Source organism: Carassius carassius, chromosome 1 (assembly GCF_963082965.1).
Source record: "Carassius carassius chromosome 1, fCarCar2.1, whole genome shotgun sequence".
In the NCBI taxonomy this organism is placed as follows: domain Eukaryota; kingdom Metazoa; phylum Chordata; class Actinopteri; order Cypriniformes; family Cyprinidae; genus Carassius; species Carassius carassius.
In genome coordinates, this window is record NC_081755.1 from 20,929,732 (window position 1) to 20,954,836 (window position 25,105).

Genomic DNA, 25,105 nt, shown 5'->3' on the forward strand with positions numbered 1-25,105 from the left:
GTGGTCCGTCTCAATCTCTTTGTTAGGAGACGCTTTAGTGCTGCAAATAAAGGAATAAGAAGAGAGAGAATGTTCTCACTGGTGTGAAGTGAATGTCGCGGGGAGCTCGTGGTCTGCGCTATGCAGGTGCACGTGCAGGTCGCGGTTTCTGTTTGCGTCATCACAACATTTCGGCCGTGTTGTTTCGGTGATAAAAGTCTATCGGCCGAAAACCGAAAATGCCATTTTCGGTGGCCGAAAATTTTCGGTGGCCGAATATTCGGTGCATCCCTAGAATACACATCTCACAGAAGGATTTATTTCAAACACTCGAAATGTAATTTTATTAATAAGATTCGGGAGGAGCGCGTCAGATACTTAGCCTAACCAACACAGGTGGACCATAATCAAGTAATCAATCCCATAGTATAAATATCGCTGACTTACCTCTATCCATTGACGGTTTATCAGCATCCCTCCTCCACCCCATCTCCTCACTTCAAGTTCACTTTATAAATAGACGGGGAAGGGGGGGTACTCTAGGTTCGGGCCATTCCCGAGCTCGGAGCCCTTCCCCGGACAGCACGCCAAATACGCATTCCATACCTCAGCTAATTATATGTAAGCGTGAACTATTGAATGATGTTATAAAGGGAGTTTGGAGTAAAGACATGTTATTAAATGTGTTATTTTCACGTACTTTCAGATGGAGCAGAATTTACTACACAGAGCTGTAGTTCACTGAGAAGATACACAAACAGCTGTCACAGCTTTTATAATCTTACGATTATATCGTCTGTGATTACGAATGCGATTTTGCATAGCTTGTCAGAGAACTACAGCTCTGTGTAGAAAATGCTGCTCCACCTGAAAGCAGGTGAAGGAGATTTACTACTAAATCACAGAACTGGCTTTACTGACAAACTGTGCAATACAATCGCGATTAATCAAGTTCGATTAATTGTGCAGCCGTACCTATAGTGTTTTATTTTTATATTTGTTCATTCAATTTCATGAATACTCCTGCTAAATACACCTACTGTACCTAAAAAATAAAGCACTGCCTGTTTTGTTACATTATTGTTATATTTATTATTTGTAACATACATCTTTATTCTCCCCTCCTTGAACTGCCACCTTAACGTGGTGGAGGGGTTTGAGTACCCGAATGACCCTAGGAGCTATGTTGTCCGGGGCTATATGCCCCTGGTAGGGTCTCCCAAGGCAAACAGGTCCTAGGCGACGGGTCAGACTAAGAGCGGTTCAAAACCCCTTATGAGAAGGAACAATCAAAGGACCGTGACGTCGCCCGGTATGGCGCAGCCGGGGCCCCACCCTGGAGCCAGGCCCGGGGTTGGGGCTCGTATGCGAGCGCCTGGTGGCCGGGCCTCCCCCCACGGGGTCCGGCCGGGCTCAGCCCGAAGGAGCGACGTGGGGCCGCCTTCCCGTGGGCTCACCACCTACAGGAGGGACCGTAAGGGGCCAGTGCTTAGACAATCGGGTGGCAGTCGAAGGCGGGGGCCTCGACAGCCCGATCCCTGGACACGGAAACTAGCTCTAGGGACGTGGAACGTCACCTCACTGGCGGGGAAGGAGCCCGAGATTGTGCGTGAGGTAGAGAGGTTCCGACTAGCGATAGTCGGACTCACCTCTACGCACAGCTTGGGCTCTGGTACCACACTCCTCGAGAGAGGATGGACTCTTCACCACTCTGGAGTTGCCCAAGGTGAGAGGCGGCGGGCTGGTGTGGGTTTGCTTATAGCCCCCCAGCTCAGCTGCCATGTGTTGGAGTTTACCCCGGTGAACGAGAGGGTCGCTTCCCTGCGCCTTCGGGTCGGGGATAGGTCTCTCACTGTCGTTTGTGCCTACGGGCCGAACGGCAATGCAGAGTACCCAGCCTTCTTGGAGTCTCTGGGAGGGGTGCTGGAAAGTGCTTCGACTGGGGACTCCGTCGTTTTACTGGGGGACTTCAACGCCCACGTGGGCAACGACAGTGACACCTGGAGGGGCGTGATTGGGAGGAACGGCCCCCCTGATCTGAACCCGAGCGGTGTTCAGTTATTGGACTTCTGTGCTAGTTACAGCTTGTCCATAACGAACACCATGTTCAAGCATAAGGGTGTCCATCAGTACACGTGGCACCAGGACACCCTAGGCCGTAGGTCGATGATTGACTTTGTGGTCGTTTCATCCGACCTCCGGCCGTATGTCTTGGACACTCGGGTGAAGAGAGGGGCGGAGCTGTCAACCGATCACCACCTGGTGGTGAGTTGGATCCGATGGCGGGGGAGGAAGCTGGACAGACTCGGCAGACCCAAACGTACTGTGAGGGTCTGCTGGGAACGTTTGGCCGAGTCTCCTGTCAGAGAGATCTTCAACTCCCACCTCCGGCAGAGCTTCGACCGGATCCCGAGGGAGGCTGGAGATATTGAGTCCGAGTGGACCATGTTCTCCACCTCCATTGTCGAAGCGGCCGCTCGGAGCTGTGGCCGTAAGGTTTCCGGTGCCTGTCGAGGCGGCAATCCCCGAACCCGGTGGTGGACACCGGAAGTAAGGGATGCCGTCAAGCTGAAGAAGGAGTCCTATCGGGCCTGGTTGGCTTGTGGGACTCCAGAGGCAGCTGACAGGTACCGGCAGGCCAAGCGGACTACAGCCCGGGTGGTTGTGGAGGCAAAAACTCGGGCCTGGGAGGAGTTCGGTGAGGCCATGGAGAAGGACTATCGGTCAGCCTCGAAGAGATTCTGGCAAACCGTCCGGCGCCTCAGGAGAGGGAAGCAGTGCCCTACCAACGCTGTTTACAGTAGAGGTGGGGAGCTGTTGACCTCAACTGGGGATGTCGTTGGACGGTGGAAGGAATACTTCGAGGATCTCCTCAATCCCGCTGTCACGTCTTCCATTGAGGAAGCAGAGGCTGAGGGCTCAGATGTGGACTCGTCCATAACCCAAGCTGAAGTCACCGAGGTAGTCAAGAAACTCCTCGGTGGCAAGGCACCGGGGGTGGATGAGATCCGCCCTGAGTACCTCAAGTCTCTGGATGTTGTGGGGCTGTCTTGGCTGACACGCCTCTGCAGCATCGCGTGGCAGTCGGGGACGGTGCCTCTGGGATGGCAGACCGGGGTGGTGGTCCCTCTTTTTAAGAAGGGGGACCGGAGGGTGTGTTCCAACTACAGGGGGATCACACTTCTCAGCCTCCCTGGGAAAGTCTATGCCAGGGTACTGGAGAGGAGAATCCGGCCGATAGTAGAACCTCAGGATTCAGGAGGAACAGTGTGGTTTTCGTCCAGGCCGTGGAACACTGGACCAGCTCTATACCCTCTACAGGGTGCTGGAGGGTTCATGGGAGTATGCCCAACCAGTCCACATGTGCTTTGTGGATTTGGAGAAGGCATTCGACTGTGTCCCTCGCGGCGGCCTGTGGAGGGTTCTCCGGGAGTATGGGGTCCGGGGCCCTTTGATAAGGGCTATCCGGTCCCTGTACGAACGGAGCAGGAGCTTGGTTCGTATTGCCAGCTGTAAGTCAGACTTGTTCCCGGTGCGTGTTGGACTCCGGCAGGGCTGCCCTTTGTCGCCGGTTCTGTTCATGATTTTTATGGACAGAATTTCTAGGCGCAGCCAGGGGCCGGAGGGGGTCAGGTTTGGTGACAACACGATTTCGTCTCTGCTCTTTGCGGATGATGTTGTCTGGGACGGTTTGCAGCCGAGTGTGAAGCGGCTGGGATGAGAATCAGCACCTCCAAATCCGAGGCCATGGTCCTCAGTCGGAAAAGGGTGGCTTGCCCACTTCAGGTTGGTGGAGAGTTCCTGCCTCAAGTGGAGGAGTTTAAGTATCTTGGGGTCTTGTTCACGAGTGAGGGAAGGATGGAACGGGAGATTGACAGACGGATCGGTGCAGCTTCTGCAGTAATGCGGTCGATGTACCGGTCTGTCGTGGTGAAGAAAGAGCTGAGCCGCAAGGCGAAGCTCTCGATTTACCGGTCAATCTACGTTCCTACTCTCACCTATGGTCATGAGCTTTGGGTCATGACCGAAAGGACAAGATCCCGGATACAGGCGGCCGAAATGTGCTTTCTCCGCAGGGTGGCTGGGCGATCCCTTAGAGATAGGGTGAGAAGCTCAGTCACCCGGGAGGAGCTCAGAGTAGAGCCGCTGCTCCTCCACATCGAGAGGGGTCAGCTGAGGTGGCTCGGGCATCTGTTCCGGATGCCTCCTGGACGCCTTCCCGGGAAGGTGTTCCGGGCACATCCCACTGGGAGGAGACCCCGGGGGAGACCTAGGACACGCTGGAGAGACTATGTCTCCCGGCTGGCCTGGGAACGCCTCGGTGTCCCCCCAGAAGAGCTGGAGGAAGTGTCTAGGGAGAGGGAAGTCTGGGGTTCTCTGCTTAGACTGCTGCCCCCGCGACCCGGCCCCGGATAAGCGGTAGAAGATGGATGGATGGATCTTTATTCTCATTTTGTAATAACAAATAAAAAAATAATAATAATGACAAAGATTTTTATCTTCACCCACTTTCAGTGTTAGTTTTCTAGTTAGTTTCAAAGTTTCCTATTATAAATATAATCATTTTTTAACTGTTAATAAAAACATTAGCATGTGAAGTTACAGTACAGTTTATGTGGCACAAACCCACGTACCTCATTCTCTTTACTCTCATACTTCGAAGCATTCTTTCCTTGACTTTTCCTTTTGAGTTTCTTCAGGTCTGACTGCGATCTCTCCAGTGAGTCCTGCTTTATCTTGTGTTCGGTCTGATATCTCTTAAACGTGGCCTGTGGACAGACAGTATTCGATCATTGACAGAGTCGTGTCCATACATGCACAGTGTATCAGTGCAGAAATGTGTTGCACTGACGTCTGTGCTATATGTAGACAGGAAACAAATAGTGTGACATGCGTCTGAGTTTCACCTCCCATCTCTGAAGATAATGCCATTTTAGGCACATTTCCCAGTCTGTAAGGAATCATATACGGACACCAGCATTGAAAACGAAGTAATGACACAACTAAATATTTCAGTGGTGTGACAGTTGTCGTTTTCAAAATAATCAAGCTTTTCCTGTTAGCAGCTGTGTTAACTAGCAGCACTGTAGTGTGACATTACGCTATAGATCACTGTTGTTTTTTAGGTCACCTTGTAATGCACACACAGCCTTACAACTGAGAATGAAAATAACAATCAAATGCAAATATGCTCCCTGCGTCTCTCTAGCACTGGGAAGTTTGATTCATTTTTGCAAATGAGGCCAGAACCAAAGTAACAATTCACAAATTCGTTACCACGAACCAGTGTTCCTCAAAGACCTTGCACGGCATTTCACATGATTTGTTAACAACAAACAAACAAACAAACAGAAAGAAAGATAATATTGCTGTTTACCACTTTAGTTTGTATAAATGAAAAAAAAAATGTTTTTAATTAATATAAATGTATCAGTTTAAGTTTGACATCCTTTTTTATCTTAATAAATTAAAATGGTATTTTTCCTTTCAGTAGAATTTTGATGTAGTTAGCTTAATTAGTGGTAATCAGGGATGGAAATTAGCACTCGCTTCACCTACCGGCCACCGTGGCGGGTAAATAAAAATAGTATACCGTTTCACCCGGCCAGTGGACAAAAAAGTTAATTTTCATCCCTATAGTGTGTACAATATGCAATAAAGTGTAATATCCTCCGAAGCAGCTTCGTGGAGAAAGGCGGTGTAAACCGGGCTCTAAACGGCGGCGTTGTTCCCAGTACAGTGTTTGCAGATGAAGTTAGTGCCGCCGGCGGAGTGATATATTTGTTGGTTATTTACAGTACGTTTTATAGCACGCGCTCATGATATACAAGATCGCGTGAAGAGTTGGATTTGTTATCGCTCACAAGTTTCTGCATACTGTCACGTCTCTACCAAACCCCGGTAAGTTCATTTTCCTCCAGCATTCTGCAACATTTTAGATTATATGGACAGTTTGTGTTTATCTTATTGTTTTTAACGGCATAATAAGCAAACTAACAAACAGTATTATCGGTCGCGTGTCTAATAACTGCTGTCCGGGGGATGCATTTTATTTCCAGTCTTCAAGTACTTTTTCAGAAGTTAGCTCTGTGGCTAGTAAGTTGTTCCGCTGTTCATTTTTGTTTGTAGAAACAAGATTGTATCGCTACACATGTTTGACAGCTCTGGCGTGACGAGACGCGTAAAAACAATGTATTAAAAATGCCGTGCGTTCATTGTCGACGGTGTAAAAGTTTGCAAGCCAAGATTTTTTTCAGTGATACAGTGTTGAACAGGGGACTTTTCCCCACGTGTTCCCTCAACCACACACAATAAAAATACACTTATACTGGTGAATCCTTTCCTTTGGAATTAAATACAACATTATTAATGCGTACGAAAACTGTTTAGAATATCGCAAAAATGTTTGTGTGCATTAAAAAAAGTGCAGTGTATCATCCGGTTGGGCTGCGGAGCTGAGAAAATGAGCTGCTTCAGCAAGAGTCGGCTGTTTCAACACCTAGTAAGCTGCCTAAACAGCATTTTTGAGCATCACTGAAAGAGAAAATGTCAGATTAAATAAACTGCTTAAGTATTGTAGATCTTGTAGAATTAATTTTCACATGTAGTTACACATTGTCGGTTAAAAACAAGAAGGTGGCTGGTAAAAACATTGAGTGGCTGGTAGATTTTGAAATCCACCAGACACAGTGGCCGGTGGACAAAAAAGTTCATTTCCATCCCTGGTGGTAATTAGTGGTTTCTAACGCACTGGCCCCAACCTCAGACCTGTACATTTTCTTACATTTCATAGTAGACTATTGGCAAATATGATGCAGGGCAACAACTCCATCAATGCAGTTATGCCCTAAAATACAAGATATTGGGGCACAAAAAAAGCCCCTGTATTTTTTTTCTCTCATATTTATATCAAAATAAGCAATCACAGGAGCAGCAGGAGCTACATCACATCAGTATTTTTTAGCATGAGTGCAAATGTGGTCTTACATGACAGTTCAGTAAATAAGTTGTTAATAGAAATATATTTTAAACAATATTGTCTGTTTATCCAAAGTTTTGCCAACAAAACCATTATCGATTAAGCCACAGCAGAATAGGGCTGCAAAAAACGATTATTTTGATAGTCGATTAATCTAACAATTATTAGAACGATTAATCATTGATTATTTCACTGATTAATCAGTAGAATTTGATTGATTATTCAGCTCTTGCAATTAGTTAAAATACTGTTATACATAACAAATAAATAAAAGATGGTCTAATCACTTCAGCTTTGGGAAATAATATGTAATTACAATTTTTATACAATTAATTTATACAAATAAATATATTTGACACACAAAATGAGATAACTGAATGACAGCTCATTCTGCCTAACATCTCCTTTCTTAAGTATATAATATGGATAAGAAACAAAATAAAGGTAAGTGATAAGATGTTTTATTTTTGGATAAACAACTTTATTCACAATATACACTACCAGTCAAACATTTTTGACTAGTATCTTCTGCTCATCAAGCCTGCTTGTATTTGATCCAAAGTACAGCAAAAACAGTAACATTTTGAAAGATTTTTTACTATTTAAAATAACTTTATTTGAATATCTTTTAAAATGTCATTTATTGCTGTGATTTCAAAGCTGAATTTTTATCATTACTCCAGTGACATAATCCTTCAGAAATCATTCTAATATTTATAATATAACTGATTTGCTGCTCCAAAAACACTTATTATTATTATTATTATTGATGTTGTTGAAAACAGCTGAATATAATTTTTTTTCAGGTTTCTATTTCTCTGAAATAGAAATCATTTGTAACATTACAAATGTCTTTGTCAATACCAAACAAATGTTGCTAGTGTGTTTGCAGCACTACTATTATTATTTCTTTTAATATTTTTTTTTATATATATTTTTCAGTTTAATAAATTTTTATTTATAAAGTTGTATTTATTTTATTTAAATGTAGATTTAAGTTTATATTTATGTTCCAACAAACTTGAAAAATTCTGCGTGATAAAGTTTTCTGCCAAAACTTATGGAAATTATTGACTTTTTTTTTCATTTTATATATTTAATACTTGGTCAGTTTGTTGATTTGTTTGGGTAACTTTAGATAAATATTTTATTTTAATACTGTGCAGGGATTCGAGAGTTAGTTCAAGTCAGTGTTCAATAAATGATGATGTTAAGTTTAGGAATGCTGTGCATACACTTATTATTAGTCTGACATTTTAGCCTGCTAATGAAGGGGAAAACTTCAAGATATCAGCCATAAAAATCGGCAGCACATGTTGGCCATTGGCTGACCCTGACCCCTAAACATCGGTATCGGTTATAGAAAAACACATATCGGTCAATCACTAATACTGACCACAAACTTTTAAACGGAAGAGTGTATCTGTTCAAGTTTAGTACTTATGTTGCAACTTGCAATTGAGATCCAAAATGATTACTACTTTACCCTCTTAAATTATCTTTGATGTAGTTTTTGTTATGTAGTATCCTCCCAATAAGCAGCTTTCCCATCAATAATGAACATACAGAAGCTCACCGTCATGTATTTCACATCCATGTCAGTTTTCCTCTCCAACTCTGCAATAACCTCCCGATGAAACAGTCTGAACTGTAGAGACACAGAGAGAAAGAAAATGAAGAAAATAAAAAGATACAAACCCCACAAAGTGAATGATAATGTTTTGGTGTGAAAATGTGCTGGTGAGAGGCCTAGACTGACAAAACACACACACAAGCACAGAAAACGTGGCGACTGACTGTTTACAGTTGTTGTATAAGCTAAAATGCTTCTAGAGGAGATGAGTCATAGACAAACAGAGGGATACCCACACACCAACACACACTAACACATCAACCTAACGCACGAGAGGCGAGAACGCTTACATCAACACCTCATCATCTTGGTTAGAAGTGCACCCACCTACCCCTCTCCCCCACTGAATTGGTTTTGCTCCCTTTTAAGTGAGATCACACACTCCCATCGTTTGCCTACACTTCCTGACACGTCTACGTTAATACGCCTTCATTCAGAAAAATGCTTCACTTGCTGCAGCCATTAAATGTGGAATCACTGTTGTGTTTCAGATGTGTCTGCCTTATATTCAAGAAGACATTCTGGTTTCATCATTTCATGGATATACAGGAGTATTTTTAGGTTCTGGGTACAATGTAGGCTAGCATAGTAGAAATGCACCTGTAAATGTCATAGTGTGAAAGGGCTTTGATTAATCACATAATCCAACCGCTGATGTATCATTTCAGCCCTAATAATGAATAATCTTTCTGGAGATAATCAGGAAATCTGCACAACCATCAGTATTGGACTATCTGTGCTGCAGGACATTAGTATGAAAACAGCCAATGTTCAGAGCCGATTTTGATTTTGCCGTCAATCAATATGGGATGGAAAAAAGTGTCTTAAAAATGTCTCTTTCTTGGTTGAACATGACAGCAGATGTGCTATTTGAAGCATGAAAACAAAACATTCAAATTTTGAATAAATTATGCACAAAGCAGCAGTGCAATATTATCAGAACGCACCCATCCCGTTATAATCACTGAAGCTGTCACTGTAGATTTACAGTTTCACACAACAGTTTGAGTTCTGAGGTTCAGTGCTCACTGCACAGACTTCTGGACTTGTCAAAATCAAAGAAGCTGACTAGACTAGATAAAGTATAAAAGGTCTTGTCTATAATAAGTTTAGTTTTGTTACGTAACTTGCTTATAGTGTGCAGTGTACTGAATGCAGTAGTGGTTTACATTTGTCATATACAAACAAATGTCTCAGCTAGCCTTTTTCTTATCAAGAGTTAAAAATTTATGCTAAATAAATGTTGAAATGTCAGAAAATAAATGATTAAAATACTATGTAACAAAAAAAAAAAAGTTACGATTTTATAAACTTGTTTAGAGCAGCTACTTGAATTAACATTAGGGACAATGGCACAGATGTCTGAATGTTACGAAAAATAGCAACGTTACCAACTTGACTATATATCTTTATTAGAAGGCTCACTTTGTAAAAGCTCTTTCAAAGTCACAGCATTTATATTTATTTAAAAAAATATTTATCTGCTTTCCATTGCCCTGTTTTTGAATGTTCTGAAAAATCGCACTGGATAGACTGCTTTTATAACACATTTATGGTGCACTGACATCCTTTTTGAAAGCTAAACTTTTGAAACCTTTGATTGATGAATGACCAGCAAATTATTCAAAATGTATCCTTTCTTTTCTCATGGAAGAAGGTTTACAATGACATGATGGTGAGTAGGTGACAGATTATTATAATTTTTGCAGTCACCCTGACTGATATGTTCATTCAACCCTTATTCTGTTTGTGCCAATTCACAATTCATATAGAATACTTTTTTAACTTGTAAATTACAGTTGCCGTGGATGGACAAAAATGAGAGATTAATAAAAATTAGTGGTGGACCGTTATCGGCGTAAACGTGCTGCGTTAACGGGAGACTCTTATCGGGTGATAAAAAAAATATTGCCATTAATCTATTCTCAAAGTTGGGTTGGGAGCTGGGTCTATACTACGCGAGCTATGATGACTTTCACCTTGATATTTTATATAACCTAGATTAATTTCAATCTAGAATAATCTAGAATAATCTAGATTAATTTCAAGATCACAGTGAGATTAATCTAGATTTAAAAAAATAATCTATGCCCACCACTAATAAAAATGTATTTTTTGTGTTACAAACTTGAACAAAAGTTTTTGGGTTTATATACAAAGGCTTTGGGTTTGGAACGGGTGAGTAAATGATAACAAATTTAATTTTTGGGCAAACTATCCCTGTAAGTCAAACTATATAGATCAACTACTTAAAATGATGCTAGTGTACTAAAATCGACATATGTTAGTTTTTGTTTTAGACCTTACTGTTGTCAAACTAGTATAGATTCACAATATTGGCAATTACATTGGCTATTGTCCAGAAAATAAATAAATAAATAATTGTTAAGAATGGTATTGGTATCACATCAGGAAGGCTGACAGGTTATCAGGTTTGTGAAAATGATATCAGATTTGACTGAAGCTGTTTAAACACGACCAGTCTTCTGTTGGGTGTCCTGTTTTTGATTCACAGATCAGCAGCCGCACCAACAGGAACGGCCATGTCATCATGTGGCGCTGGGATCAGGTGCATCAACAGGCATGTTCAAACCTGCTCTGATAAAAACACTACAATCTAACACGCAGTAGATGTGTCCCCTGTATTCCTCTACCCTTTCCTGTTGTTTACACTAATAAGACTGCCTGTCATCAATGGGAGAGTCCATAATGTTTGTGGGAAATGGGATGTTTGAAATGCGATTAAATTGCAGATGGCCATCTCTTGCTTGGGTGTGTTTAAATGTGCTTTCGGACAGCCTAAGAATGTGTTTACAGCAAAAAACAAACACACTGAGAAAAAGACAAACTTACGTTTTCCTCCAGTTCTATGTTGACTTTCCGATGGACGTCTGAGATCTCCATCAGGACGACCCCTAAGGACAGAGAAAACACTATCAGCCTCTCACACCAATACAAAGGCTATTAACACGTCCATTGTTTTTAATCTAATAATTTACAGAATTCCCCTGTTCAATAAACCCCCACGGCCTTGCTTTCCAAGAACAGTCCTCCCTCAGAGTGGCTACTGTAATTAAAACACACTGTGCATGGATATTTCTCCCAGCATGCTCCTACCCGCTGTAATCAAATGGGGATTAAAATGCAAATCCTACGGCATAAATCAGAGCACTTTATATAAAGGATCCGCCCACCACACACTTATTCAACACTTATTTGAGAGGCAATTTCCAAACATCCTTAAGAATTGCATTTGATTGCTGGACAGAGAGAAGGAGGGACAGACAGCGAATTCTTGCTCAAGTTAATTCTCTCTGACGTCTGGGAAGAGATTTTATCCCTGCCCTAGAGACTGATGCATGGAGATATGGAAGAAGAAAAAAAACGAGTGTTTTCCATAGAAACAATAATGCAATCTCTCGGACTTCCTCTGCCATGTTAAAGGAAAACGCCTCAGTTATCAACTTAGCGGACCAACTTAGCGGAACATAGCGGAGTATGGAAAAACGGTTGTGTTTTCCTTTAAACTAATGTCAGCAAATGGAAAGGCAAAAACATTGTAACTTTAAAAGAGAATGCAGCTGATAGAACTTAAATTCACAGCAAAATAAATAGTTATAGTTTGTAAAATGATCAGTCTTCACAAAACAAATGGAGAACTTTGGATTATGCTGTGCATACTAGGGCTGGGTAAAAATATTGATCTCTGGATTTTAATCGATTCTCATTTTTAAGAAACTATATAGATTCCTAAATCCCAGGACTCGATTATTCTCAAATCAAATGCTCCCAAATGTATTTTGGTGTCACACAGACTACATTTCGGGAGCATATGTGATCAAAATGGTCACAATTTCAAGCCCTGCAAGAGGGCAAATAGCAGATTTGACAAAGATTACATTTAAATGCAAAAATAATGTTAAGCATGTATAATTAAATATCTAATATCCATAAAAAAAGTTCAGCTGTACTTGGCAATGCTGGTAAATGTTAACTAGCACAACTGTTGATTTTAATAATGAATTAGTAAATGTTGAAATTAACATGAACTAAGATTAATAAATGTTGAAGAACTATTGTTCATTCTTAGTTTGTTAACAGTAGTTAACTAATGAACCTTATTGTAAAGTGTTATCAATATTATTATAAATTCTGTCCAGTTTTATTGTGTTACTTTCAGTCAAAGTGTGGTTATTTTATTATTATTATTATTATTATTTTTTTTTTTGTTAACATTTAAAAAGTCTTACAAAATTAGTTAATATTATTTAATAAAATAATAATCATTACAAAGCATTTTCGGGTTTTCAGCCAAGTGCATCCAGAATTTTCGGTTTCGGCCCAGAATTTTCGGTGCATCCCTAGATGTAATACTACATATTTAATTTAATTTAAATTGAACAGTAATTTACTTTCAAATACCCCAACTGCTGAAGGGTCTGCACAATTCTTTTGTACAAGTTCAAGTTGCACTGTTATTAGGGCTGTCGCGGTTAAGAAATTACCCCTGCGGTTATTATGGGTGGCTCAATAGCGTGATATGCGGTATTACCGCCGTTTTTTTTTTTGTATACATACCTAATTTATCCTGATTTTGCTGCATACAAAGCTCTATCGTTGAGTTATGTAGCATATATTGTTGCTTTTTTAACTGACAGAGAGACACGTTTTAAAACATTTTTGTTTATTGTTAAATGCCAAACAGCAACGAGAACATGCGTTTTCCAATACATTTTTTTTTAAGAAATCAAAGAGTTCTAACATGTATTACACGTATTTGCGTGCGACTTTGGACAGCAGCAGAAATTTAGACTGATTATCGCGCCACCACTGGCCCACCAGGACAGTGGATTCACGCTGGAGTCGATGCACTCCTCAAGCAGATAGCGTGTGTGAGCTCGTTATCTGCTCACGCTCTCTTGGGTATGGGCACTGACGCGGAGGTTTTTCCGTGACTTCAGCAGGTATGCCTGTTACTTTCACGGCTGTATTTTACAGATTTCGCAAAGGCTTCAGCTACTCCTAACTGTCGGCCGGTCTCAGCTGTTCTTTTTGATGTTGCTCCGCGACCTGATGCTTGAGGGGGCAGCTGCGCTGGATGAAAGGGGACACTCTAAAACGCTTAACATGGCTTACTAAGACAGTGATATTAACAGACCAAACGCACTAAAAATCATACTAATTAAGTATACTATCTATAAAAAAAATCAGATGAACCCTGAATATGAATGCAGAGGAAAGATGTGCTGCAAAATGTGCTGCAAAAAAGGTTCCTGTGACGCGGCAATAGCCTTCATCTAATTTGAGGTCATCGGGACATTCTAAAACGCTTAACGTGGTTTAATGTAGGCTACCAATACAGTGATATTAACATACCAAACTCACTAAACATCATATTAATAAAGTATATATTTTTCTACAAAAAATCAGATGATCCCTGAATATGAATTCAATGCGTTTAATAACACGTTAGGCCTTTTCCTCTCATAGAAAACCATCATAATGCTTAACGTGTTATTAAACGACTTGCATTCATATTCAGGGATTATCTGTTTTTTTGTTTTGTTTTTTGTACATCGTATACTATTTTATTAGTATAATGTTTAGTGAGTTTGGTTTTTAAAAATCATTGTCATTGAGCCACATTAAGCGCTTTCTTATAACGGTTTTCTATGGGAGGAAAAGGCTTAACGTGTTATTAAACGCGTTGAATTCATATTCAGGGATCATCTGATTTTTTGTAGATAATATACTTTATTAATATGATGTTTAGTGAGTTTGGTATGTTAATATCACTGTATTGGTAGCCTACATTAAACCACGTTAAGCGTTTTAGAATGTCCCGATGACCTCAAATTAGATGAAGGCTATTGCTGCGTCACAGGAACCTTTTTTGCAGCACATTTTGCATATCGGCTCATCTATATTCGCTGGCTCATCCTTTTCATTGGGTTGAAAGCCAAAATGTTCCCAAACTGGCGACGTGACATTAGGTTTTGGGACGAGATCGAGCGTCTCCCATCGTTTCAGCCGGCCTATTCAAAACAAACGAAGCACCATAAAGCTACAACGGACTCGCGAGAAAATTACAGTCGTAACTATATTGTATCATTAATGTATATAACATTGAATGCACAGTGACAAATTGAAAAAAAAACAATAAGGCCACAGCCTCAAAAAAAAAAAAAAAAAAAAAAAAAAAAACTGAACACTGTGGTTGCCGCGGTTTCTGCGGTTGCTATCTTTCCTCTGCGGTTTGCTTGTCAATAGCGCGGTATTACAATATTGCGGTTATCGCGACAGCCCTAACTGTTATATCACAATATATTTAAAATCGCAATAATATTGTATCGTGACACAAGTATCGTATCGTGAGGCCTCTTGTGATTCCCACCCCTAGAGTCTAATAGGTACTGGAGTATAACATTAAAGGACACATAGCATGTTGTATTGCCAAAATTACTGATATGGATGTGCATTTCTAAACTCCTTTAATGTTTATTTAATGTAATCTAATAAAACACATCAAACACAAAAAACCTACAAGATAACCCAGTGGTCAACCTCTCTAACTGATTAATGGACCATACTGACGTCAGCGGTCGCCACCAAAAGCTGCAGCTTCAGCCTTGTATAGGAACATGTAGTGCTAAACAGACAGTGTTGTGAAACTTGGTCTCAACCTTGACTTTTTATTTTTCTCCGGGGCTATGTGACTGAGATGAAGGGCGGGGCGGGGGCAGAGATCCAGAACATGAAGTCAGCCACGGCCCAGAGTCACATGAGTCACAAGGCCACCTGAGAGCAGCAGGTGTGGGTTCCCTCTGCCTCAGCTGACCCACTTTAACTTTATCTGCTCTCTGACCCGGATGCCTTATCAGCTCCACTAGAGACATGTGAGTTTGTTTATGTGTGCCTACGGCAATGCCATAAAAGAAAGATTAGGCCAAGCAAAGTGTAAACCATCCTATCCGGAGCCACGTCTCTAGACGATTACTGGCCCAGTGTTCAGGAAGTACAGTACATGCAGTCGACTGCTGTAAACTGTTCTCTGTGATTTTATTGCTTACTCAAATACTGTTAGTACTGTTCTTTAATAAAGAAAACATGCAATTTGAGGTTGAAGCAAAGGCCTGGCTTGGGCACTGAATCTGGTCTATATTTTATCGTAATAACTACTTCTAGCCCATGAATCTCGATAGTCACATTTTTTACGATATTCGATATATATCTCGATGTGTTTACATTTGCATTTAAATATAAAAAAAAAACATGATTTTCTTTTGCCCATTAAAAAAACAAACAACAAAAACCATTTAGATTGAACAGCTAATTTGAGCAGTTAAAGTGCCTATATGTAACTGAAATAGTGCAAAACAAGTACAAAAAGTGCATTCTGTCAATTTTTTTTTTTAGCTAAGAACACAAGTCTGTCAGCTGTCTGTGGTTTTAAGAGAAGCTCTGTGGCATGAAACAATGTTCCCACTGACAATAAAAGCCCTCTTAGATGGGGAGCTAGTTGCTGAAGCTCATAGCTATTTCTTATATATATATGTTGTGAATACCAAAGACTTTTGCACTCTCTCTGTCTATTATCAAAACTTGTAAATATAACAGTGAAATTCCCTAATAGTAATCCCAAATGGCCATAGTCTAAGTTTCTCTATTCAAACATCAGCGGTCGAGTAAGTGCATTTATTCGTATTTATTTGCACGTGCTTACTCCTCACTGCAGAAGCGCCACCGACGATGATCTGAAAACACTAACAAGCTTGAGTTTAGCTGGTCTGTGTTCTGTCATGAGATCTCGACTGTATTGTTTGCGATTGTGATCGCTGAATATTTATTTTTTTCAATGATTTTTCAGCAGTATTACAGCACAGCGTGAGTTTATACTAGCAACATTTGCCATTTTGATAGAGCATTTGTCTAGGGTTACACTGATCGTGGAAAATTCTCAAAAAGTATAAAAGATTAGTTGACAATTGATTAAACCTCTGCCCAGTATTACTGATTCATAAGGGCTCGAGCTTGTTGGTCAAGCCACCTGAATTTGGCGGTGGAAGTAATTGAATATGAACGTCAGGTTGAGCTGTGATGGGAGGGGTGATGCGTTTCCACCCACAGACTTTGATCACAGCAGCTGTAGGTGCCGCCCAGTCAGACACAGAAACTTCCACCGCTAAGAACAAAAGCTGCATGCAGACAATGACTGCAGAGACATAACAGCGACATGACCAGAGCTTTACAGTTCACAGTAACTGTGATACAATAGATCATAGATCACCCAATGCTTCTGCATTATCAAACACAACAACAGCAAACATTCCAGCAATGAGCACCAAACAGAGGCCCAGTGTCTGCAGCGAATCAAAACTCACTGCATTTCTAGATGGATTTACATGAATGAGAACTGCTTATAGTAAACAACGAGTACAGGGATAGCAGATCCCATGAGAGAGGAACTTGAGATTGATTTAACAAAGCTATAGGTCACAAGAGGCTGTGCGTTGCAGTGATTTTTCCATGGTTATAAGAAGCTGCTAGACTTAAAATAGCGTCAACAGCAGTACTAAAGAAATCATTTATTAATAGTACTGATCTCAATAAACAATTCTTCCACCAACATGGCTCCCACACCTTTTAAACAGTGAATCTCAATGACTTTTCTGTGACATCCTTTTCTGATTACTAGAATTTAACAAAATATTTTATAGACTGTTGACGCAGCTTTCCATATTGATGGAAAAATCTAAAAATCTAAACTCTGAGCTTGCTTCTTGCTATAAAAATAAAAAAAACAACAACAAAAATAAAGTCTGGGCTGTTGGCATGCAAATGTTCTCACCTGGTGTGAATAAGCCCATAAATCAACTGTTTCTATTCAAAAGTTCTCACACCAAATAAAAGCAATCTTTGACTGGGAAAAGAAACAACAACAACAACAATTACAAATAAATAAAAATGGAGATTTTTTGAATGAACATCCACATTCATTTGATCTTCCAATGACTATTTGTTGAGCTCTGTGTGTGTGGTGATCAATGTTTATATGTGCAAAGCCTTAATTAAATCTCTTCATTACATAAAGTAGTACAGTAGTAATAGGCTATGTACGTTCTGCTGAACATTTATGGCAAACACTTGTCTTTAAACTAAACCGGACTTTTATTTTGACGGGTTGGCGTAAGTACCCGGTAACTTTACTGAAATCAAATGGTCCAATGCTCATGAAGTGACTGTCAGAACAGTTATGGAGATGTTCCTCATGTATTTACCTTATTTCGTGAGACGACTGAAGCTGAAATCACCGAGAGCGTCACGCGCGCTTCCATGTGTGTAATGAATGAAGCCGCGCTTCTGCGCCATTCATTAACAGAGACACGCAGAACATGCAGGATTCATATTTAAATAGACTTTTCCGGCTTAATATTTACAGATATTAGTCCATATAGCAATATGATGTAAGTGCAATAACCAACTTTTGACTAATTCAAAATATTCACAAATTTGTTAGATATGGCATGAAATAGCTGATATTCCGATTGTCAAATATATGCAAGTGGAAGTGTTTTGTTGTTTAAACACCTTTATAACAATCGCGTTAGTTGATCTGTATGCGCGATGGGCACCGCCATCTTAGTTTGTGCCGCAGACGCAGTTCAGAGAATCGGATCTTTTGGATTTACAACATGTGAATTTATCCACTTCTCACGAAATACATCAAAGTAAGTGGCTGGTGAACTGGGAGAATAATGGAGTAAACTTTAAAGTTACATAATGTGTATCTGATATGAATAAAATGTGTCTAATTATAATGGAAAGTATTATTATTGCCTCTTCCTTTGACATCAGTGTGTATTTTACAAACTCTAAATGTATAGTTTTTTTAGTACTTATATGTCTGAAACCTAAAATAAACATTATGTTGTTGAAAACACTGAAAAGTTGTGATGACAGCTCTGAGCGCGCCTGTCTCTGGCTCAGCACCAGCCAACGCGTGAGAGCACATTTTAATTTCACATCATTCACTGACCGGTGTGATCGTACACTCCAGGGACCAGCCTAGACTGATCACACCAGTGTGATCGTAAGTGCGAAAGGGTTAAATTAATTGCAACAAAAATATATAGGGCCTATATACTTTTTCCACTTTTTTTTTATAGAAATCATCTCGCGCCCCCTGCGCCGGGGTCCTGCGACACCCACTTTAGGAACCACTGGTGTAAACGATAAGTGTAACCGTAAGCAAAAGTAATGCGTTTTAAAACGAAAAACTTAGTGTAAACGGGGCCTGAGCTTACATTTTAGTTTTTTAATGAAAAAAATATATCTATTTGTGGATAATTTTGTCAATATTAAATAAATATTAAACTGAAGACATTAAGAATCCACGTCCACCCTATAATGCCTTTAAAATAGTATTTCTGAATAATCTTTTACACAGCTCTTTAAAATACAACAGTTCATTGTGACCTCATCTAGCGGTTCTAAAAAGGACAAAAAAAAAAAAAAGCACCATACTGAAGTCTTGTTCTAAAGTCACACAAAAGAACAGACAGAAATAACAAGGAAAATTGTTCCTTCTGCTGAAGCTCATCGATGTTATTGTCCATTCCACATTTTTACAACGGTCTGTCCTCAGTTAGCCAAGACACATTAGAATTTGACAATGATGTCAAACCTGGTGTGCTACATTTCTTCGAACCTGAATGTGATTCAGAGCTCTGGTGGTGGCAAAGATGACATGACAACTCGGTTATATAAAGCATACATTGTATGGATGGACTGCATGTCATGGTTATATAGAAAAGTGTTGCATGAGTATTCTCCAGAAATTATCTGTTTGTGTTCCACTGAGAAATGACACCATATAAGTTTAACAGCATGAAGATAGGAGCGCACTTTTAGTTAAATTAGTTAGTTAAAAGATTAACTAATCTTTTACCGTGGAAGCTACAGGTGTTTTACACAAAAGGTGAAAATATGTGTACTCAATCACAGAGAAAGCAAACAAGCGGATTGGAGTAATAATTAAAGAGGGAGTCTCAGAGCCAGTTCATAACTTCTTGTCATTCTGCAGTCTGGTTAGAAAAGCAAAACCGGAACAAATAAAATGTGTCAAGAAAGGCCTCATCTCCTGGTTTAGAGACTCATGCCTTGATGCACAGTGATGATAAGCAGAGGATAGTGCCACTCGAAACATAGAGGCTGATTTGAATCTCCCCTGGCTGTGGTTCACTCCTGCTTTGTTTGTTTTTCCAGCTCTAGGAGCATTTAAATGGGTCTAAACAGTAGGATCATAAAACGCAGTCATATAAGGAAGGAGAAAGACTGTTTTAAATGAATACATAGAGTAATAATCACAATTCCCAAAGGCAGTTATATTTGAGTACAGAAAGCTCAGGGAAAAACCATAGGAAAAACAGCATACAAATTGACTTCTGTCATTCAAGCAAATGCAATCCGTTTCCCACAAATATGACTGGATCTTGTCAAAAGCCCAGATAAAGGAAGAGGTGGGATTTTGGTTCAGGTCCTTATGATATAAGCATGTAACTAACCATTACTTTGATAATCAAGTAATGGGCAAAAAAAAAAAAATAATAAAAATAATAATAAAAAATCTGTTAAATGTATGTAAATGCATATTGCTATGCTGTACATTTTTATATAGTAAAAAATTACACTACTGTCCAAAAGTCAGTAAAAGATTTACTTTTTTTTAAAAAGAAATTAAATAAGCAAGGATGCATTAAATTGGTCAAAAGTGCTTTAAATGAATTAAACATGGACTTAACTGCATGGCACTAAAGGTATTTATATTAAAAAGCATTTCTATTTTAAATGCGGTTCATTTGAAAATTTAGCGTTGATGACAAATTTATTGGCCTTCATTTTCATAAATCTATTCAAACTGAACAATCATTTTAAATTGTAAAAATATTTAGAAATACTACAGTTTTTACCCATTTTGAGCAAATAACTGTAGCCTTGAGTAGCAGAAAAGAGTTTATCATAAAACATTAGAAAACCTTACTGACCCCAAACTTGAGAAACACGTGTCTCAGACTAACTATTAATTTAAGAGTGCAGAGTCCAACTTTTATGTTGTTGTTCTGTAACCAGGTAAACAAGAGCATAACGCCACTCACATATCTGGATGACCCTGATCTGATCTCAACATGACCGGTGTACAAGCAGGACTCTTTATCCACCAAGTTGCACAGCAGACGGAGCAGGAATGCTGCACATATGCATTCATGCCTTACTCAGCATTTCCACAGTACCAGCACACCTCCATGAGAACGTAAGCAGGTACTTAAATGATATTCCAGTGACCTGTAATTTGAAACTCTGCTGTCAGCGAGGCATTCTGCAAATTCGACACAGTCAAATGCCACGACAAAACAAGGTACCTCCCGCAAACAGCGACAGTGGCGGGACGTCACACCTGTTGGGTTATAGCAGACACAAGAGTCTAAAATAGGGCTGCATCAACTAATCAATAGAAAGAACTGAAGATGAACACCGAGCCGAACAAAAGATTGACTCGTTCTCAAGTCAAGAACCGTTTCTGTCAGACGTGTCCGATTCGAGAACCGAGGAGCTGCTGATACTGCGCATGTGTGATTCAGCGTGGAGCAGACTGACACACAGAGCGTCTGAACCGAACTGATTCTTTTGGTGATTGATTCTGAACTGATTCTGTGCTAATGTTATGAGCCCAGGTAAACTGAAGGCTTGAATCAAGGGCAATCATCACCAATGAAGTCATTAGGTCGAGCGCAAAAGAACCGGTGAACCGTTTTCTTCAACCGGTTTATTGAATCGAACTGTCCGAAAGAACTACTGGTGATCCGAAAACCGATGCAACCGATTCATGACTCGAGAACGAGTCAATCTTTTGTTCATTATCTGGCTCGGCTCTGCATTCATCTTCAGTTCTCTCTTCACAGCAGTTCAGTCAGTTTACTGTTTGAATACATGGATTACTCCGGGATATTGGTTTGTTTGAACTCAGAGGGAGTGTCAGCCACATTAAAAAAAGTTAACAGCTTAAGTCATTTGTGGATTAATGCGTATTGGAGACGCGAACCGTTTAAAATGATTCAGTTCGATTTGGTGAACTGGTTCAAAAAGATCCGGTTACATCGAATGATTCGTTCGCGAACCGGATATGACAAACTGCTTTGTTTTGAACTCTCTCACAACAGACACGGAAGAGAAGACAATGCTGAATAAAGTCATAGTTTTTGCTATTTTTGGACCAAAATGTATTTTCGATGCTTCAAAAAATTCTAACTGACCCTCTGATGTCACATGGACTACTTTGACGATGTTTTTTTTTACCTTTCTGGACATACAGTTTCAATGGAGGGACTGAGGAGCTCTCGGACTAAATCTAAAATATCTTAAACTGTGTCCCGAAGATAAACGGAGGTCTTACGGGTTTGGAACGACATGAGGGTGAGTTATTAATGACATAAAGGGTTAGTTCACCGAAAAATGAAAATTAAGTTGAAATCTTTACTGATAAAGCATCAGCATGCATGTTAAACAGACGGAACACAGAGAGACGATATTCAGCACAAAAACATTAATTGTGCTGAAATACAGGCTGTTTGATATTTATACGTAGGTTTAAAATTCAACATCCAGTGAGAGTAATTTATGAGAGTAGGAACTGTGAAGGGACAACAGCGTGTAATTGTCTGAATATAAATTAGACACTTTTACAGGATAAAAAATAAATAAAAAATTACAGTAAGAGGAGACTGTTCCTGCAGAGCATTACTGGGAATTTGTTTGTCTTTATTATCTCTATTGTTTTAATTTTTGATCTAGAGATTTAAAATATATTCACTATATAGCCTACAGTGATTAACAAATTTATGTAAGATTTTTAACCAATTTTGTAAGGTTTGTGCCACTGCTGCTCTTAACTAACAGTATTGGTAATTAACAAAATAATTTCTTAGCTTTCTTTATTGGTTAAACCTAAAATATGCGTAAGCTTTTTAGTAACAGTAGTAAGCTATTTTTAATGCTATAATATAATTATTGCGGTTATTTTTTTTTCCAAGTGCTTTATAGTGGATTTTTATTCAGATACCCAAATAGTCATAGTACATAAACGATGCCAGCAAGCATGTGAGCTGTTATCAAAGGCAAAGGAGGCCATTTTTGTTATTATGTGAATAAATGCTATTTAGTTGCTTCAGTTTGTTATTTGTCCAAAAATTACAATACAATTTTTGGAATTAATTTTTTTTGACAGGTTCCTAAAATATTTGTGTTTTGTCTTAAGACAGGTGGTCTAATAAATTGTTAAGCACTTTATGTTTTCATAGCATTCAGTTGGCACATTTGTTTTAAGGACATTGGGCAGAATGTGGAATAGTGTGTTATTGTCAGTAAAAGTTAAATAAAGAAAATAGGGATTTTAATCCAATTAATTGATTAATCGGAAAAATAATCTGCAAACTAATCGATTATCAAAATAATCATTAGTTGCAGCCCTAGTCTGAAATCTGCACACAAAGGACAACTGTGTGGTTGTCTTCGGTGGGACTGGTTAAGAATGAAAGCATCTCCGTCTCTGACACCTGACCTTGTGTCAATCTGTCCGTGACTCTCAAGACTATTGGATGTCAGCTCATCTGCCTGAAGGCGGCTCTGGTTTCATCTCAGCAGAGCACACAGAGCTCAAGAGGGTCCTCTCTTGTAGGGAATACCAGTGACGTGGAACACAAGGCCTGCGTTTGGACATTATCTGCCCACACAGAGGCAAGTTTCGGTTCTTATCGTCTACAGATAGGGAGGGCATTCTGTTAACAACCACTAAGGCCATGTCTAAATGTTACGGCCCTCAAAAGAAAAGGTCGCCCAGACTTAAAAAAAAAAAAAAACCCACAAGGGAAAGAAAATTGTGTTTTCAGTGATTTGATCACTTGTGGCAGGCCAAGAAGTGCTGCCGTTTCCACCTAGTATTTATATGAGTTTCAAATGGCACCCTTGATAGGGATGCACGATATTATTGAACCGATATCAAACAAACCGTTTTTAAACAAATTAGGAGCTCTAAAAGATTTTCAGAATTGTTACAATTCTTTTGCTTTAGATCAGGGGTGTCAAACTCCATTCATGGAGGGCCGGAGCCCTGCACCGAGGGTGTAGCAAGTACAACATTTCAATCAACCAATCAGAATTGAGATATAACTTTTCAGAAAATATCGGTTTTAGGTTTACAACCAGAGTGCTTCTACACCCTTGTTAATCAGCTATCATTTCCCATTGATTTTAAGAATAAATTATGGGTAGGGTTAGGTTTAGAAGTAGGGATTGGGTTAAGTCTATATTTTTGGACAATAATGTTGATCCAGGAACATGTCTTACTTGGCAAAATCACTGTGACCAGAGCCCTGCAGAGTTTTGTTCCAACCCTGCTTCAACACATACCATGTAGCTTTCAAATAAGCCAGTACGACTTTATTAGTTGGATCAGGTGTGATTAATTAGGGTTGAATCTAAACTATGCAGGGCTCTGGCCCTCCAGGAATTGAGTTTGACACCCTCCTTGATTCAAGCCTTCGGTTCAGATGCATTTTATGTCAGTCTGCTTCACGCTTAATCACACATGCGTAGTATCATCAGTTCCTCGGTTCTCGAATCGGACGCGTCCGACAGAAACGGTTCTCGGTTCGAGAACGAGTCAATCTTTTGTATGTATATATATATATATATATATATAAAGAGCAGTCTCAGCTTAAATTGTAATAGTCTATATTGGCAAAGCAGATTTCACTGTCTTTGACCCTGCCAAAATGCACTGAAAATCCCTGCTTTAGTAATCGTGCATCTAGTAATTCTAGCAAAGTCAGTCTCCTAATTTGCAGTTGTGAAATACGAGTATTTTGCTACCATTCTCCAACATGTGGAACTATCTCACTCAGTCTATTATCTATTGTTTACATTTCCTGCTCTGGGATAAAGCTGCCTATACTGGTGCAGGATCAGTTTCCCACTGCCTAACTATTAGTAGAAACCGATTCAAGGCAGCTCAAGTATTGGGGGGGTAAAATCATTTTATCTTATCGTTTACATTTGGAGACTTATGGTTTAAATCATCAAGTGATAATATAATTTTGTAATGCATGAATTAAAATGAGTTATGTTAGCACCCAAACTAAAACAAGTTAATCAAAGTAAGTAAAAGGTCATAAGTATTTACAATCAGTCTCCACAAAGTATTTGCCATACTGATACTTCCTTCTTCCTTTCAGATTTTCGGAACACTATGTAACATGCAAATGGTAAACCTGAGTTCTTCAGTCTTTCTAACAGGGCTCCAATTAAAATAATTTTGATAAATTAAGTACGGATTAATTTGTTCATTATTAACATATGTAGGCTATGCTTTAAATCATGTGCAAATAAGTAGGGGTGCTCCGATCACGATCGGCCGATCGTTAATGCGCATCTCGTCAGTAAAGCCGGTTCTCTAATCAGCG

General features: G+C 39.7%; 1 protein-coding gene across 1 annotated transcript in view; it reads right to left on the reverse strand.

The window, feature by feature from the left end:
* The window catches only part of LOC132141425 (brain-specific angiogenesis inhibitor 1-associated protein 2-like protein 1), a 68,382-nt gene that overhangs the window by 28,412 nt on the left and 14,865 nt on the right, over nt 1-25,105 (reverse strand). Inside the window, exons 4-6 of the mRNA XM_059550925.1 lie at nt 11,445-11,506; nt 8,535-8,606; nt 4,614-4,748 (exon numbers count right to left, since the gene is read on the reverse strand). Coding sequence (XP_059406908.1) covers nt 4,614-4,748; nt 8,535-8,606; nt 11,445-11,506 — 269 coding nt within the window. The remainder of the gene's footprint in view (nt 1-4,613; nt 4,749-8,534; nt 8,607-11,444; nt 11,507-25,105) is intronic.